General features: G+C 47.8%; 1 protein-coding gene across 1 annotated transcript in view; it reads left to right on the top strand.

Annotated features, from left to right (window-relative positions):
• GABBR2 (gamma-aminobutyric acid type B receptor subunit 2) overlaps positions 1-15,975 on the top strand; it is a 415,862-nt gene that overhangs the window by 132,752 nt on the left and 267,135 nt on the right. Inside the window, exon 2 of the mRNA XM_054502144.2 lies at positions 4,675-4,812. Within this exon, the coding sequence (XP_054358119.1) occupies positions 4,675-4,812 (138 nt within the window). The remainder of the gene's footprint in view (positions 1-4,674; positions 4,813-15,975) is intronic.

Genomic DNA, 15,975 nt, shown 5'->3' with positions numbered 1-15,975 from the left:
TATCATGTCAGGACATTAAAAACAAAACCTCTCTCATTTCTATCCTTTTATAACAGAAAAATATTTCAACACCATTCAACTACAAAGGACCTTATCTGTAAATTAAGGATCATTTTTCAAATGGAATTAACTTTAAGGAAAACCATACTGTGTCATTCTTATTTTTCACATTTTACCTGAGTGTATTTGCTTTCTATGCTGCTGTAACTGATCACCACAAATTTGGTGATGTAAACCACACCTATTTATTGTCTGACAGTTCTATGCCAGAAGTCTGGGCACAGTGTGGCTCCCCTGGGTCCCTTGATCAGGGCTTCATATGATCAAAATCAAAGTGTCATCTGGGCTGGGTTCGTATCTGGAGGCTCAACGGGGGAGATTTGCTTCCAGGCTCATTCTGGTTATTGGCAGAGTTCAGTTTCTTGCAGTTGTAGAACAGAGGTCCCTGCTTTCTTGACACGTGGACCTCTTCATCTTCAAACCAACAATGGCATATCAAATCCATCTCATGCTTCCAATCTCTGATCTTCCGTCTGCTATTAGGTAAAGAAAGATCTCTGCGTTTAAGGACTTATGTGACTACATTGGGCTTACCTATATAATAATTTAAGGTCAACTGATTAGTAACCTTCATGACATCTACAAACTCCCTTTTGCCATGTAACATAAAATATTCATGGAGGTAATTCCAAGGGGTAAAGGTCAGTGGGGCCAAAACTTTGCCTACCACACCCACTCTGGTGAAAATTCAGTCAGATAAATATTTGGGAACGTTGTAAGATTCTCCAACTCCAATACTGGTTGTCAAATAGTCTCAGATATTTTAGTTGACATATCCCAGTGTTTTGTATTTGTGAGAAGCTGAGACATCATTACTAATACAGAATCTTGCATGGACTGGATATTCAGAAAGTGTTTGCTGAGCAAACATGTATTAATAAATTTATTGTTGCTAATATTATTTTAATGCAACTTTGATTATAAATCCTGTGGTACTGTATTATTGTCATTAGCTACAGATTAGAAAAAAAGCCAAAGTCATTACAGAAATGTATTAAAACTATAAATGCTTCAGTAAATCATGGTAGATTCCAAAAAAAAATCGTGGTAGAAACAATTAAAACATGAACTACTCTGTTATTATCTGCTCATGCTCTGTTGGGGGTGAGAAGTGTTGCTTTCAATCAAGGAACAGGGATAATTAATAGAGGGCCCCAGAAGCAGTAAGAACTTAATCTTTCCTCCCTCCCTCCCTCCCTCTCTTCCTTCCTTTCCTCCTTCCTTTCTCTCTTTCTTTCTTGGGAAAATAAAGTAACTTGGCCAGTTTTTAAATTAAATTAAAAATTTTAAATTGAATTATTTACCAAAAATCTGTAGTATTCAAACTCCCTACCCTGATGTTGAGAGCTCTAAGCCTTCTCCCTGGCCACCTCATCCTTGTCACTCACTGTTGAAGCAAGCTGGGTTGTTTCTGTTCCCGTCTCACTTTTCCACCTCCTTGCCTGTATTCGTGCTGCTCCTCCGCCTACGATTCCCATCTCAAGTGTTCCCTCTTCCAGAGCCCTCCCTGGCTTTCCCTGCAGTGCCCACAGCCTGGATCTGCCTCTGTCCCACAGCACCGGCCACCATCCCCCACGGGAAGTGACCACATGCCCCGGCCTCACTGCCTCCGCCATCAGTGAGCTCCCTGAGGCCAGGAACCATGTCAGACTGAGTTCTCTGTCCCTGTTGGCACAGACATGGGTCACAGTTCAGAGGAGTTTCTCAAATAAATGAAGAGGGAGCAAGAAATCCTAGTTCACTCTGATCCCACATAGCGGTCACTTAAGGGGAAGGTAGAGAACAAGCAGAAAAAAATGAGGACACAGAATGGAGAGAAAGACAAAAATAAGGAGAGACGTGGAAGTGTAGAGCAAGGAGGAGGAAAGCAGATGAAGGGAGAGTGTCCAACAGATTTTTTTTTTTTTTTTTTTTTTTTTTGAGATGGAGCCTTGCTCTGTCAAGCTGGAGTGCAGGGCGCGATCTCGGTTCACTGCAACCTCTGCCTCCCAGGTTCAAGCGATTCTCCTGCCTCAGCCTTCTGAGTAGCCGGGTTTACAGGTGCGTGCCACCATGCCCGGCTAATTTTTGTATTTTTAATAGAGACGGGGTTTCGCCATGTTGTCCAGGCTGTTCTCAAACTCCTGACTTCAAGTGATCTGCCTGCCTCGGCCTCCCAAAGTGCTAGGATTACGGGCGTGAGCCTTCGTGCCTGGCCCCAACAGATCTTACTGAATCTTTACTGAGGCCCCTCTCCAAGCTCTGGGGAGACAGCAGTGAAAACGATGACAAAATCCTTGCCCACCTGGGGCTTTCATTCTAGTTGAGGAAATCAGTCAATCTACAAGTGAATAAAAAGTAGACAAGATGATTTCAGATAATTTTAGGAATTATGTTAGGGCATTAAATAGGGTGGCATGTCAGGGAGTGAATGGGGGCGGGAAATATTTTGGGGAGGGTGACCTGATTGATGGGAAGGAGTGAGCCATGCTGAGAACCAAGGAAATTGTGTTCCCAGCAAAGAAAACAGCAAGTGCAAAGGCCCAGAGGTGGGAAGGAAAGTGCTTTTGATTTCAAGGAACTGGAAGGAGGTTGGTAGGGCTGCACTTGGTGAGCAAAGGGAAGAGAAGAGGGAACTCAGGCCAGATTGGGAGGCAGCAGCTGGACTGAGTGGCTTCCATTGTGATAAGGAGTCTTAAGAAAATGACCCCAAACCTGTACATAATACAAAGATGTGATTCTGTGACCCTTTACCCTAATACTTAGAGCATTTTCCAACAGTCCTGCCTAAGGGTCATCTGACTGCGGGAATAGAACTTTGCTCAATCAATTAAGACCTAAACATTTTGCAATCCTCTAAAACAGATAAGATATGCTGGTTTTCAGTGATTTTCTTTTCTATCCCCAAAGGCTGTGGTTTTATTGCCCTGTAGGACATTAACAGTTTTGTATCTAATTTGGCAATCTTATCTTATTCCTTTTTTCAGTCCCGGTTCCTTAAATTCTCTTTTGAATCCACTTTGCCATCCTGCAGATCTCCTTATTAATGAGTTAAATAAAACTTTGACGTGTTCACTATCGATTTTCATGAGAATTATGTTTTTAACCTTTCGAGAGTTATATTCTGATAGGAGTTTGGGTTTTAAGTGCATGGAAAGCAGGAAGAGTGAGAAGAATTCATTGATGTTTGACAAAGGACCCTCAGACTGCTAGACGGTGGAGGGGTTGAACTTGCCCATGGGGAGGTAAGACACCCAGTAGAAGCCAAAGCCTCTGTCCAGGGGAGAGATGACCACAGGGTTTGACTGAGGGAGGTGGGGATGGAAAGGCGCTGAGTGAGCCAGAGCTGAATCCTGATACTCATCGTGGGCCCCTGGCCTCTTTCCATTCCCATGCTGGGACGCCGTGAACTGTTTCCTTGGCCAACTTGGAAGCTCCTTGGCAGGGGCTGCATCCAATTTTTATGTTTCCTCAACGTCCAGCCCTGGACTGAACACAGAGTAGTCCTTGGCAAGTGTTTGCTGAATGAATCTTCTCTTTAGATTTATCCTCATCATCATTTTTTTAAAGACTGTGGTAAAAATATATATAACCTAAAATTTGCCATTTTAACCATTTTCATGTGTACAGTTCAGTGGCATTAAGTACATTTACATCGTTGAGCTACCATCACCATCATCCACCTCCAACACACTTCCATCATCCCCACTGAAACTCTGAGCCTGTCAAACAATGAAGACCCCTTCCCTGCTCCCCCCAGCCCCTGGCAACCACCATTTCTACTTTCTTTCTCTATGAATTTAACTACTGTAGATAACCTCATATGAGTGGGATCATATAATAGCTGTCTTTTTGTATGGCTTATTCTATTTAGCATAATGTCCTCAAGGCTCATCCATGTTGTAGCATGTGTCCGAGTTTCCTTCCTTTTCCAGGCTGGAAATATTCCATTGCATGGATACACTACCGTTCCATTATCCATTCACCTGTTGATGGGCATTCATGTTGTTTCCATCTTTTGGCTATCGTGAATGATACTGCTATGAACATGGGTGTACAACTATCTCTTCAAGTCCCTGCCTTCGATTCTTTTGGGTATACTTCTAGAGGTGGAATTGCTAGATCATATGGCAATTCTATGTTTAACTTCTCCAGGAACCACTATACTGTTTCCACAGCAGTTGCACCATCTTACATTCCCACTAATAGGGCACAGCAGTTCCAGTTTCTCCACACCCTTGCCAATACTTGTTTTCTGTGTGTTTTTTTAATGATAGCCATTTTAATGAGTGTGGGATCATCCTTAAAATATAAATGGCCATGAAAAAGTGAGATCCCAGGGCGAGGCATTATGGGACTTTTCCTAAGTGTGCTCTAAAGGGAGATAGCTGGGGTGCTGGAGAGAGGTCCTAGATTTGGAGGGCACTTAGCGGGAGCAGAGACAGGATAGTGAGTATCAAGACCACACTCTTGGAGCTCACAGCATGGACTCAGGGCTAGCTTAAGGAGACTCCCCACCATGGGAGAACTGAAACCCAGAAGGTTTCCACGAGGAAAGATTTGTTTGTTGGGCTCATGCCCCTGGGGAAAAGCTGTTTCTAATTTGGACCTTTCTTTCTATGTGTTGCTTCCCAGTGCGACAATGCAAAAGGGTTAAAAGCCTTCTACGATGCAATAAAATATGGGCCGAACCACTTGATGGTGTTTGGAGGCGTCTGTCCATCCGTCACGTCCATCATTGCAGAGTCCCTCCAAGGCTGGAATTTGGTGCAGGTAAGATCTGAGCTACCTTCTTTTGTGGGGAGGTGTCTTTGGTTGGCCCTCAGTCTTTTGCAGGAATTATTCCTTGTACAATGTGGTTTCTGTGTTGCCTGGGTCAGGCCTCCTGGACTTTCTCCTGGGTGACAGCACAGCCTTTCACTGCTGGCCTGACCTGGCATGGCCCCCGCGGTGGGTCTCTAAAGGGCAGCCCTGATGCTACCACTGTGTATTTGAAGGCTTCAGGGCTCACCACTGTCTCCCTAGCCCAGCTTTCAGAGCCATTGATGCCAGTCCAACCTGCCTGCCCAGTGTTATCTCCTGCTCCTTCCACTTGCTCCACAGCACAGCCTTGCCAGACACCCTGCCTTTCCACACATGCGCCCTGGACCTTTGGGCCTCAGAGCCCTGCTCTCGCCGTTCCCTTAACCAGATGACTCCTCATCAATTCTCTGCCAAGCCTCTCTTTCCCACTGAAATTCTCTTTTGTCATCTAAGACTGCCTTTGTCCTCAGTTAAGTCTTTCCTGGTCTCCTTGCCAGTTATTCACTCTTTGCCCTGGCAGATTTTATACATCATTGAATGCTCCACCAACATGTATATAGTCTATTGTAGGTGAGACTTGCCAGTGTTAGCTGTTATTTGGGATGGGAAAGAAGAGTGTAGAACTGTATGACCACCAGGGGTGAGTGGTGGCCCATACACGTTTACTTTTTTGCTCCATCCATCTAGCCATCCATCCATCCATCCATCCATCCATGCATCCACCCATCCACCCGTTCACCTATCCATTCATCCGCACATTCACCTATCCATCCATCCATCTGTCCATCTATCCTCCATCCATTTGTCCATCTGTCTGTCCATCCATCCATCCACCCACCCACCCACCCACCCACCCACCCACCCATTCACCTATCCATCCATCCATCCATCCATCCATCCATCCATCCAACAAATATTATAGGCAACTTACTCTGTGCCTGGATTTTGGTAGGCACACTGGGGATACAATGCTGAACAGGATAGGTATGGTTTGCATTATTCTGGAGCTTACATTCTAGGAGGAAGACAGGCAAGAAGCAAGTAAGTAATTAAATAATAATATTATTAAGGTTGTATATGGAGGGTCTGCCATGTGCTAGACACTGTTTAGTATTTTTCTGCATGAACTCATTTAATTTTTATATCTGCTGTATGCTTTAGGTACCTTATCCCCATTTTATAGATAATGGAACTCAGGCACAGAAAAGCTATATAACTTGCACAAGGACTCACAGCTAATAATTGTAGGGCCAGGATTTTAACTCAAGCAGTCTGGCCCTTAAGATAAGACTGTAGTAAGGAAACTTGGTTATGACAGAAGTAAACAGGGTGATGAGATATATAGTGACTGCCTTGGGGGGTAGTCAGAAAAGGTCTCTTGGAGGAGGTGACATTCAAGCTGAGACCCGAAGGGTGAGAAGGAGACCATTGGGTGAAGCGCATTCCATGTCAGTGAATGGAATAGCAAACGGAGGAAGGCAGCTTGTGATAGGAAAGAACCTGGCATATTCATGGAACAGAAAACAGGGAAGTGGGGCTGGAGCATGATGGGTGGGGAGCCAGGGTGAAGAGAGTGAGTGACAGGGTGAGCAGGAGCCTGACCACGTAGAGGATCTGTTTCATTTCACTTGCACTGGCTGAGGACCTCCTCTGAGTCTGGTGCTGCATGCATGGGGTGCTGGGGTGGAGCCCAAGCTTGCAGCCACGAGGGGTGGTGGGCACAAGCTATGGCAGGTGTGATGAAAGAAAGGTGGGGCCCAGGCAAGGGCCCCTCACTTAGCCCCGGGTCAAGGAAGCCCCAGGGCAGGTGCTATGGCAGGTGCATGAAGCTGGCTGCTGAAGGAGGAGAGGGCGTTGGACAGTTGGAGACATGGGGGAGAGCGCCGCTGCAGAGGAAACTGGGCGTGCAAAAGCGGGAGGTGGGAAAGTATGTGGGCTTGGGGAGTGCTGAGTCATTCCTTGTGGCCGGAGCAGGCCACACTGATTGTGGGTGGATGCGACAGGAAGAGGAGGCCAGAAAAGCAGCCATGTGCTCTGGTGCAAACCTAACCACAAACCTAACCACACACCTGAAAGCCAGCATGGCTCAGTGTGCCATGGGAGCCTGGCCTCATGCCCTCAGGGTGCCCAGGACAGCTGTGGAGACCTTGGACCAGTCACTTAGCTTCTCTGGGCTTGAGCTTGCTTTCCTGAACATTGAGGAACACATTCTCTACTAGTTAGAGCCATGTGCTGCCTCCCTGAGCCTCAGTTTCCTCATCTGCATAATCAAGGTAGTAATAGGACTGCTTTCATTGGTTTGTTGTATGGATTGAAAGACTGAAAAAGGATTAAAGCTGTGTCTGGCACGCAGTAAGTGCTAACTAAGTGTTCTTTGTGGTTAGTCCTGCCCTGTCTCCTCCCACTCCCCAAGATGAGTCCCCCGATTACTTGTCATTCCTGGTCTTTCTTGCATTCCCACCTTTTCTTACACTGTTCCTACCACCCAAAACATCCCATTCTTCCTATACCCAGTGTGTCAAGTGCTACCCATTCTTTGAGACCCAGCTTAAATGCTGCCTCCTTCAGGAAGCCTTTCCTGCCTGCTACTAGGGGACTGCTAAAGTAGGGCCCTAGAAAGCCTATCACTTCCCCTTGTTTAATTCTAGCAGAGCGTGTGCACAGCCCAGTGTGCCACTCCACTCTGCTTGTCCCTCTCTTAGGGTTTTGCAGATTTGGGGGGGTGGTATTTATAAATGTTTGTCTCTCCAGCTGGGCTGTGAGCTCTTTAAGGACAGAACCTGTACTTCTCTTTTTCCCTGTGCCTATCATTTCACAGTCTTCATTAGAAATCTTCTCAATGATCAGAGGGATGGAGGGAGATGGGAAGGGATGGAAGGATCTGAAGATGGACACTTTGTCCAGGCATGAGAGGCTGAGGTCCCAGGGAAATCCCCTGCCCAGAGAGAAATCCAACTGATTCCACTGATTCTCAGTGTCACTTGGAACCACCTGTCCCTCAGAATTCCCTGAGGAGTTGCAGGAACAAGCATAACGTTGGAAACTCCCAGCTTGCAGACCACAGCTACCTGGCCTCTCCACGAGCAGGACAGCCCTTCAACCTAGAGGAGTTGATAAGACATGGAACTGGGTTACAAGATGGGGACTGTGTTAGTTATTTATCACTGGGTAACAAATCCCCCCAAATTTAGTGGCTTAAAACAGCAATATTATGTATTATTTCATTATTTCTCTGGTTCAGGAATTCAGACACGCTGAATGGCTTGTGTTTGCTCCATGGTGTTTGGGGCCCAGCTGGAGGATTTGAAGGTTGGGGGCTGGCATCATCTGAAGGCTTGACTGGGTCTGGAGGATCTGCTTCCAATGTGGCTCCTCTCCATGTGGAGGTCTCCATAGGACTGCCTAAGTGTCCTCATGACAAGGCAGCTGGCATCCCCCAAAGTGAGTCATGAAAAGACCAAGGCAGAGGTGACAAAGTCTTTTAGGACTTAGCTTTGGAAATTGCATACTATAAGTTCTGCTGAAATCTGTGGATCACACAAATTAGCTCTTATTTAGAGAGGAGTAGTACCAAGGTATAGTGGGAGGTGAAGCTCACTGGGTGCTAGCTTGGAGACTGGATACTATAGTGACTAATGTCTGGAGGAAGGCAGGAACTCCAGTTGCCCAGCAAGGGGGACTTGATGCTGAGGCCCTGCCCTGTTTTGCAGAACTCCAGCTCATCCTTCAAAACCCTGGATACCACTTCCTCTGTGATGCCTTCCCTGATCTCCTTCTTCGCCCCCTTTCCCTCAGTGCCGCCCATCCCCAGCTCAAAAAGTAAATTAATTATTTCTTCCTCCACTACACCCTGCGTTCCCAATAGGGGGTGATATCTTCTCCAAGGGAGTAAACATTGGTTCTTGTGGGGAGGCAAAAAAAAAATCTTACTTTTTTAATGTATAAAGCATAGATATAGATGTAGTACACAAACAGATCTATGCATGCCTGTGGTATTACAATTTCACCAGGGGGCAAGAGTAGAAAAAAACAGCCAGAAAGGCTTCTTAGGAGACCAACAGTGAAACGAAGGTTGAGAAACACTGTTCTACATCCTTCTATATTGTGTACAGTATTCTCTTATTAAATAAATTTCATGTCAATGAATTGTACACTTAAAATTGGTAAAGATGGTAAATTTTATATGTATATTTTACCTCAATTAACAAAAATAAAATTTTAAAAATGGGCTGGGCATGGTGGCTCATGCCTGTAATCCCAGTGCTTTGGGAGGCCAAGGCAGGAGGATGGCTTTAAGCCAGGGGTTTGAGGCCAGCCTGGGGAACATAGTGAGACCTCATCTCTGCAAAAAATTATAAAATTAGCCGGGTGTGGTGGCACACTCCTGTAGTCCCAGGAACTTGAGAGGCTGAAGTGGGTGGATCGCTCAAGCCTAGGAATTCAAGGCTGTAGTGAGCTATGATCATGCCACTGCACTCCTGCCTGGGCGAAAAAGCGATACCCTGCCTCTATTAAAAAAAAAAGAAAGTGTTGTGAAAAATAATTTGTTCTATATGCCAGTCTTCTATATCAGATTGTGAGCTTCTTGGAGGCAGCCCTTCCCCGCCCCTTCTTCATCTCCTGGTTCCCAATGTCTGGTGCAGGGTCTGGGCTTACCGTAGGTCCTCACTGAGTACTGAAATGTGCTAAGTGCAGAGGATAGGCGGACGGAGGGGCCTGAAATGCTCCATGGCGGAGCCTCTCACAGTGTGGCCCTGACTGTAGGGTGGGGAGGGCGGTGGACCATGCAGAATCTCAGCCTCCACCTCCACAGAATCGCTCTGCATTTTCCCAGGCTCCTTGTGGGCGAAGATGCTCACACCCAGACAATACTGCCCTAGCATTCGCTACTAGACACTGGGGCTGGATCAACGGCTACAACTGGACGTGGATGGGGCATGCTGGGGGGCTTGGAACTGGAGGGTACTCAACAGTTTGGACTTCTCTGAGGACCTGGGAGGCAGAATGGTAGATGAGCCCAAGAGAGTGGATTTCTTCCAGGCTTGTGCAGCCAGGCAAGGAAGATATAAGAACAAAGATCAGGATCTTGATCTGGGAGTAGCCTGGGAGCCTGGATTCCTGCCTCCTTCTCACTCTCAGGAAACATAGACCCATTTATTATGAGCCAGACTCTGTGGACCTCCCAAGCCACCCCAACCCCAACACAGGGAGGCTAAGCTTGTTTCCAGAGATGGTGAAGGGGTGGATGGGTGGGTCTACAGGTGCCCAAGGGATCTGATGAATCTCTTAACTTACTCAAGACTGGGCTTCAAAACAGAGCTTCACAAATGGAAAACTGCGTGTAATTTGTGTAATTGAAAAGGAGCTCTGGCTGCCCTTTTTGGAGGAGCAATGCTTGCTGGACAGAGACAGCCAGGAATGCGTAATCAGTTGTTTCTGTTTCCTTGTGTCACAAAAATAGGGATTCACACACCAGAGGGGTGAAAATTCACCCTGGTGCTGAAACGGGTTAAATTTAACTTTTGCCTTTTGCTAGGCCTCTTGATTCATAGCTGCTGCACAGAGAGGCTAATATTGTTTTAGTCGTGATGTGAGTCACTTAGCCACTGGGAACCTGTTTCTCCCTCTATATGCAAGGACCTTCATAGAGTCCAGGGTCTGACATGCAGGTGAGATTGGCTCTGTCCCTCTCCAAACTGTCAGGGCCTGCTCAGGGTACAGGGCTCTGATCTGGGCCTCATGCTTGGAGGAACCCACTAGGGCATGACCCAGGAAAGCATCAGGGAAGGGTCAAGGTCTAGACATTGGAGAGCTGAGGGTGTTCAGCCTGGAGAGCACACGGGACACTGGGGAGGAGGGAGGAGTCCAGACCTCCAGCGTTGCATGGCTGTCTTTGATAGATTTTGCCAGTTCTCTGGTGCAAGTGGCGAGAAGCAGGAGCCCCAGCCGAAGTTAGCAGGGAGCAGGGTTTCCATCTCCTGCAAGCAAGCCCTGCCTCTGGAAGCTTCCAACATGGAGCAAGCTGCCTGGCTGAGAAGTCATGAGTTCCCTGTGGGCCAAGGTTCCCTGAGAAGTCCGGTTTCAGCCAGGCCTGCTGTTGGGGAAATTTAATACACAGAGTAGGCATAGACCAGGTCAGTGGCTCTCCAACTATATGGGAAGAGTCACTTATGGGGGTTCTTGGTAACAGTGCAAATTCTAGGGCTCCACTCTGAGCAGGTATAGGTTAGGGGATTTATCAGATCCCTCTAGGACTGTATTCCCCGCTGATCAAAACCACAGCCATTTCAGTACCAGTGGCTCAGGTGACTGATGCTGTTGGCCCCTGGAGACTTGCCAGGCCAGGAGCTCTCTAAGGCCTGTTCATCCCCCAGACACCTGGGCTCTTTAACAAATGCTGCTGGTCCAAAAAACTCCAATTGATGCTGCCCGTGTGGGAAAGAGGACATGGAGGAGGTCATGGGGGGATGCTGCCAGGGCAAGTATCCCAGTGCTGCTAGGATGAAGCTCACAGTCCATGGAGTGCACCATCACCTTGCCATTTTCCCAGCCCACCTCCTGCCCCTTCATGCTGCCAGCCTCAGTACAGGCTGCTGGCAGGACTATGCTCATTCTTCCTGGTGCAGCTTGGGTGTCCCTTCTTTGCAAAGCCCCCGATGGCCTCCCCTGTGCTTCCTGACCTGACCTGCACTGCACGTCCCTCCCAGGGTGTTTGCTATGTCTGCCCACCCCCGGCCTGTAGCTGCCTGAGGTTAGAATTGTGTCTCATTCACCCTGCCCCTTGGCCTGGTACAGGCCTGGCAGTGATGCCAGAACAGTGCTCAGAGTGTATTTGCTGACGGAGAGCCAGGTGCCTGCCTTCTAGGCCTTGGGTTGGTCCCCTAAGAACCAAGGGCACGTCATCAGAGTGTGCCAGACCTAAAGTCACCCAAGGACTCTCCAGCTGCAGCCTCTTGTTAAACGGACACAGAGGGAGCCCTAACACAGCCTTGGGCTCAGCCTCAGCCCGCATCTCCCATCTCAGGAACCCCCGCCCCCCGGTTTTCTAACTGATAAGTTTCCTTTGCAGTTTTTTTCAGACCCACCCAGAATCCTGTCCTCAGAGACCTAAGGGTGGCTTGTGTTTGCACTTTTTGGGGCAGTCCTGCAGATCTCCCACCAGCCTGATCTGTCCTGAAAGCATGGGGCCTGGGAAAAACCAGGAGAATTTGGAGCTAGGTGGGGAAGATGGAGACAGAGCATGGGAAAGGTCCAAGAGATGCTAGCGAGAGGGAGTTAGACATCCTCAGAGACCAGGACCACACTCCTTCCTGCTTGGGAGTGAGATTATCGCAGCTTCAGCTTGCAGACAGAAATCGTCTTGCTGATGAAAATAAAGTCAGATTCCTAAAGGGATAAAGGGCTGCTCGTAGGAAAACGCAAACACTATTTCCTCAAGAACTGCATCCCGCAGAGCCTGTCCTTTAAAAGACAGCCGTGGCAGATTATTAAATTGTAGATGCATTTCTCCCAGCGCTGTCCCCAGCCGCCCCTCGACAGCCCACCCTGCCTTGTGGCCCACCTTGGCACTCCCCACAAGGACCTTCCTGGGAAGGAACATTTCGGCTTGTGTCATGGGGCTGTCTCCTTGGAGAAGTTCATGTGAGGGAGTGGAGGCAAGGATGACTTTCAGATGGGAGGATGTTGACTCTGTGTGTGTAGAGGTATTGGCAATGGAGTCCCAATACGTTTAGGACTTGATTTCTGAAAACTCGAAAGCATGCCTGGTTTTGACATTTAAAAAACAAATCAGTGAGAACGCCCAAATCAGGCCTTTTGCTATTTACTGGATTCTGGCATCATTCTAAATGGTCAGTCAATGCCATTTTACTTCATAGGAACAGAAATTTTGTGATCTGACATGATTTTCTCAAATGATTATTTTATTAAACTGTAGGCTGTCTGAGAAATCAAAAGATTTCTTGTTGCTTAGCTGTGGCTTGTGGAATTTGAGGTAGATTCATGGAATGGCAGAGGTGGTAGAGGCTTAGCAGGCATTAGGTCCAGTCTCCCTGTTGTACAGACTGAAAAACAGAGACCAGATGGGGTAGGGGCCTTGCCAAAGTCTCACAGTAACAGCGACACTGGGCTCCGTGGCTCACCCTCCAGCACTTTGCAGCATGTGCCATGGTCTGATTTTCTCTCCCTTAGCCTCACTTTTCTATTATGTAAAATGGGAATAGCAATCCTGCCTTCTATGTTTTATGCAGTTGTTTTTTCTCCAAGGGAAAGCGCTTTTATAAACTGTAATCCGGTAGCTGCTGTTATGATGCCCAGGACTCCTTTGCTAGAAGCAGATCTCTGATTACGGCCATTGGAGTTTAATGCTTTGCAGGGACAACAGGGTTTTTTACTTTGACACTGCAGACTCTGAAAATAAGGAGTCAGGGATGGAATGGGGGCTCTTCAGCAAGATGCTCAAAGTACACACAATGTCTGCCTCTCAGCCCCCAACAGTCAAAACCCACCCAAGCCAGAATCCCGCCACAACCTGGCCCATGTGACTGCCACACCCTTCCACAGAACATGCAAGTGAGCCTGCAGCCTTGATTGGAAACCATTTAGAAGCAACAGTACGATGAGGCACAGCTGGAAACTGTTGCTGCTGCTCTCTAAGAAAGAGAATAGAGGCCAGTAATCCAGCACGGGTTGGAGCCATTTCTTTGCACTGGTCTCCAGGGGGGCCATTTAGCACATTAATAATCTATGAGATGCTTCCACCTTCTGGATTCATTAAAAACAAGAAGAAAGGAAAGAGGAGAAATGATGCTAAGGGCATGCACTATGGGCCAAGCAGAGAGGGCAGAAGAGACCCCAAGGACCTGGGGACTTTGGAGGGTCCTTCCTGGCTGTCATCCGATGCCCAGTGCAGTCAAGCCTAGTGTTGAAAGTGGGCAGCATGTCACACATGAGGTGAGGAAAAGCTTGGTAGCTTTTTGTTTGGATACAGTTGGTAGAAGGAAGAAGGAACCCACAGAAGGGTTTTCAGGACAGAGGAGTCTGGGAGTTGGCTTGAAGCGGGACCCATGGTGGCCACGGCAACAGCATTCCTAGGACACAGGGCTGTGAGGCAGCTGAAGGCCACTGCAAAGGCCAGAGTGATGGAGAGGGGAGCATGTGGCAGGCTCCATGGTGGACAAAGTGCTGGCTGGTGCCTGCCCCTCCCACCTCATTTGCCCCAAATCTCCCAGCTCCAGCACCCAGAGTCCCTTGAAGCTGCTCAGCTGCTCTGTGCTCTTTGAAGGCCCCAGCCTTCCCCTGAGTGGTCCCCACGCCTGCAGGCCCACCCTCTCCTTTTCACTTTGAAAACCATGTCCAGCCTGTGGGAGTTGGCAAGTGAGTTGCTGGCTCTTCCGAGCCTCTGGGCATGTTACACCATGTGTCCAGCATCCCTTGTTACAGGATTGTCTCTACACCACAGTGTTATCATTGTCTCCATTTCTGCCCCCCCCATTTGACTGTGGTACCCTAAAGACAGTGGACATGTCTGATTAGTCTCTCCGTGCCTGGTCCCACTTACAGGGACCCAATAATGTGTGTGAGGGTTGGAGGAGGAGGTTCACTCCACAGCTTTCAGTTGGCCTGGGGTATCACTGCCCTTCATGATCCAAACCCCCACTCCTTTGGTGGAAGGGGTGGAGACGTGGTCCCCGCATCCAGCCTGGCTTGCATGGATCCTGGCAGCACCCACCGATCTTCAGGGGAAGAGAGGTTCTGTTCTTACTCATCCATCCATCCATCCATCCATCCATTCATTCATTCATTCACTGACTGATGCTATATTTATTCATTCATTCTCTCACTCAACAAGTGTGGCGCCTGCTGTATACTCTCCCAGGCTCTTCTGGAGCAGTGCAAATCCACCACCCAACACCACCATCCCAAGAGAGGGAGACACGGCAAAGAGGCAGTTTGATGCAGGAGTCTGAACAGAGGACTGGAATTCCGAAGCTGCGAGTCATTTTCCCTCTGATGCCTCTCACTGACAGAGGGAACTTAGGCAAATTAGCAGCCCCCTCAGAGCCTCACTGAACTCACAGTATCAAGGAGATAATCCTGTCCACCCTTCTGGGGCTATTGAAAGCATTAGATGGGACAGGGATGCTGGAGCATGTGGGAGCACTTTGCAGACCGTCAGGCCCACTAAGATCTCAGGTGGTGACGTTACCGCTACTGTGATGCCACCCGGGCCCTGAAAATGTATAGGTCTCCATTTGTCTTCAGATCTAAAGTTGTGTGGATGAAATTAACTATCACCGACCATGAATGTGATTCAGAACAGTAAAATTAAAACAGAGAACTTACAGGAGAGGCAAAAGAAGCCCCAGGCAGCTGTTAGAGGGCACACGCACTCTTTCTGGTTTTCAGAGAAGCAGAGGTAGGTTAAAGAAGGGCTGGATGCTATCGAGGGCAGGGCGGTTACCAATCTATTCCTGCAAGGACCCACCCCATGTCTTTCCTGTTGGCCTGGTGAAAGATTCAATTTAAGGTTCTGACCCCTATTTTTAATTCAAGATCATGGTCTCTAAAGTAGTATCAGTTCCCAACATGTAACTCCAATGGCCTCATTGTTTATGCGTCTTTCACCGCCAGCCACTTCAACCCTTTTCTGGGAATATGTGGGCTGTAAATAATTCATTCTAAATAAATAAATCACTTGCGCTACTTATGGTACAGCTGGTGCTGCTAGTGATCGGCACAACTGCAGATTACATAGAGTTGAGTCTGGAATTACAGATTGCGTCTAGAAAGAACTGGAGAGGGAATTTGAAAATGAGCTCCCTCCAGGGACAAACATGTAAAATGGGATTAACACAAACCTAATAAGGTTGGGATGAGAGATAGAAATAATAAATGTGTCACACAGTGCTGGGCACCCAGCAGGCATGTAATCTTCTTCTTTCTTATTTCTTTTTCTTCATCATCTTCTTCTTTTTTTTTTTTTTTGACAGGGCCTTGCAGCCTTGACCTCCCATGCTCAAGTGATCCTCCCACCTCAGCCTCCCTGAGTAGCTGGGACTACAGACACATACTACCATGCCCAGCTAATTTAAATTTTTTTTTTTCTTTTTGAGACGGAGTCCCACTCTGTCG

This window comes from Pongo pygmaeus, chromosome 13, assembly GCF_028885625.2.
Source record: "Pongo pygmaeus isolate AG05252 chromosome 13, NHGRI_mPonPyg2-v2.0_pri, whole genome shotgun sequence".
NCBI lineage: Eukaryota > Metazoa > Chordata > Mammalia > Primates > Hominidae > Pongo > Pongo pygmaeus.
This window is presented reverse-complemented; position numbering and strand designations above follow the sequence as displayed.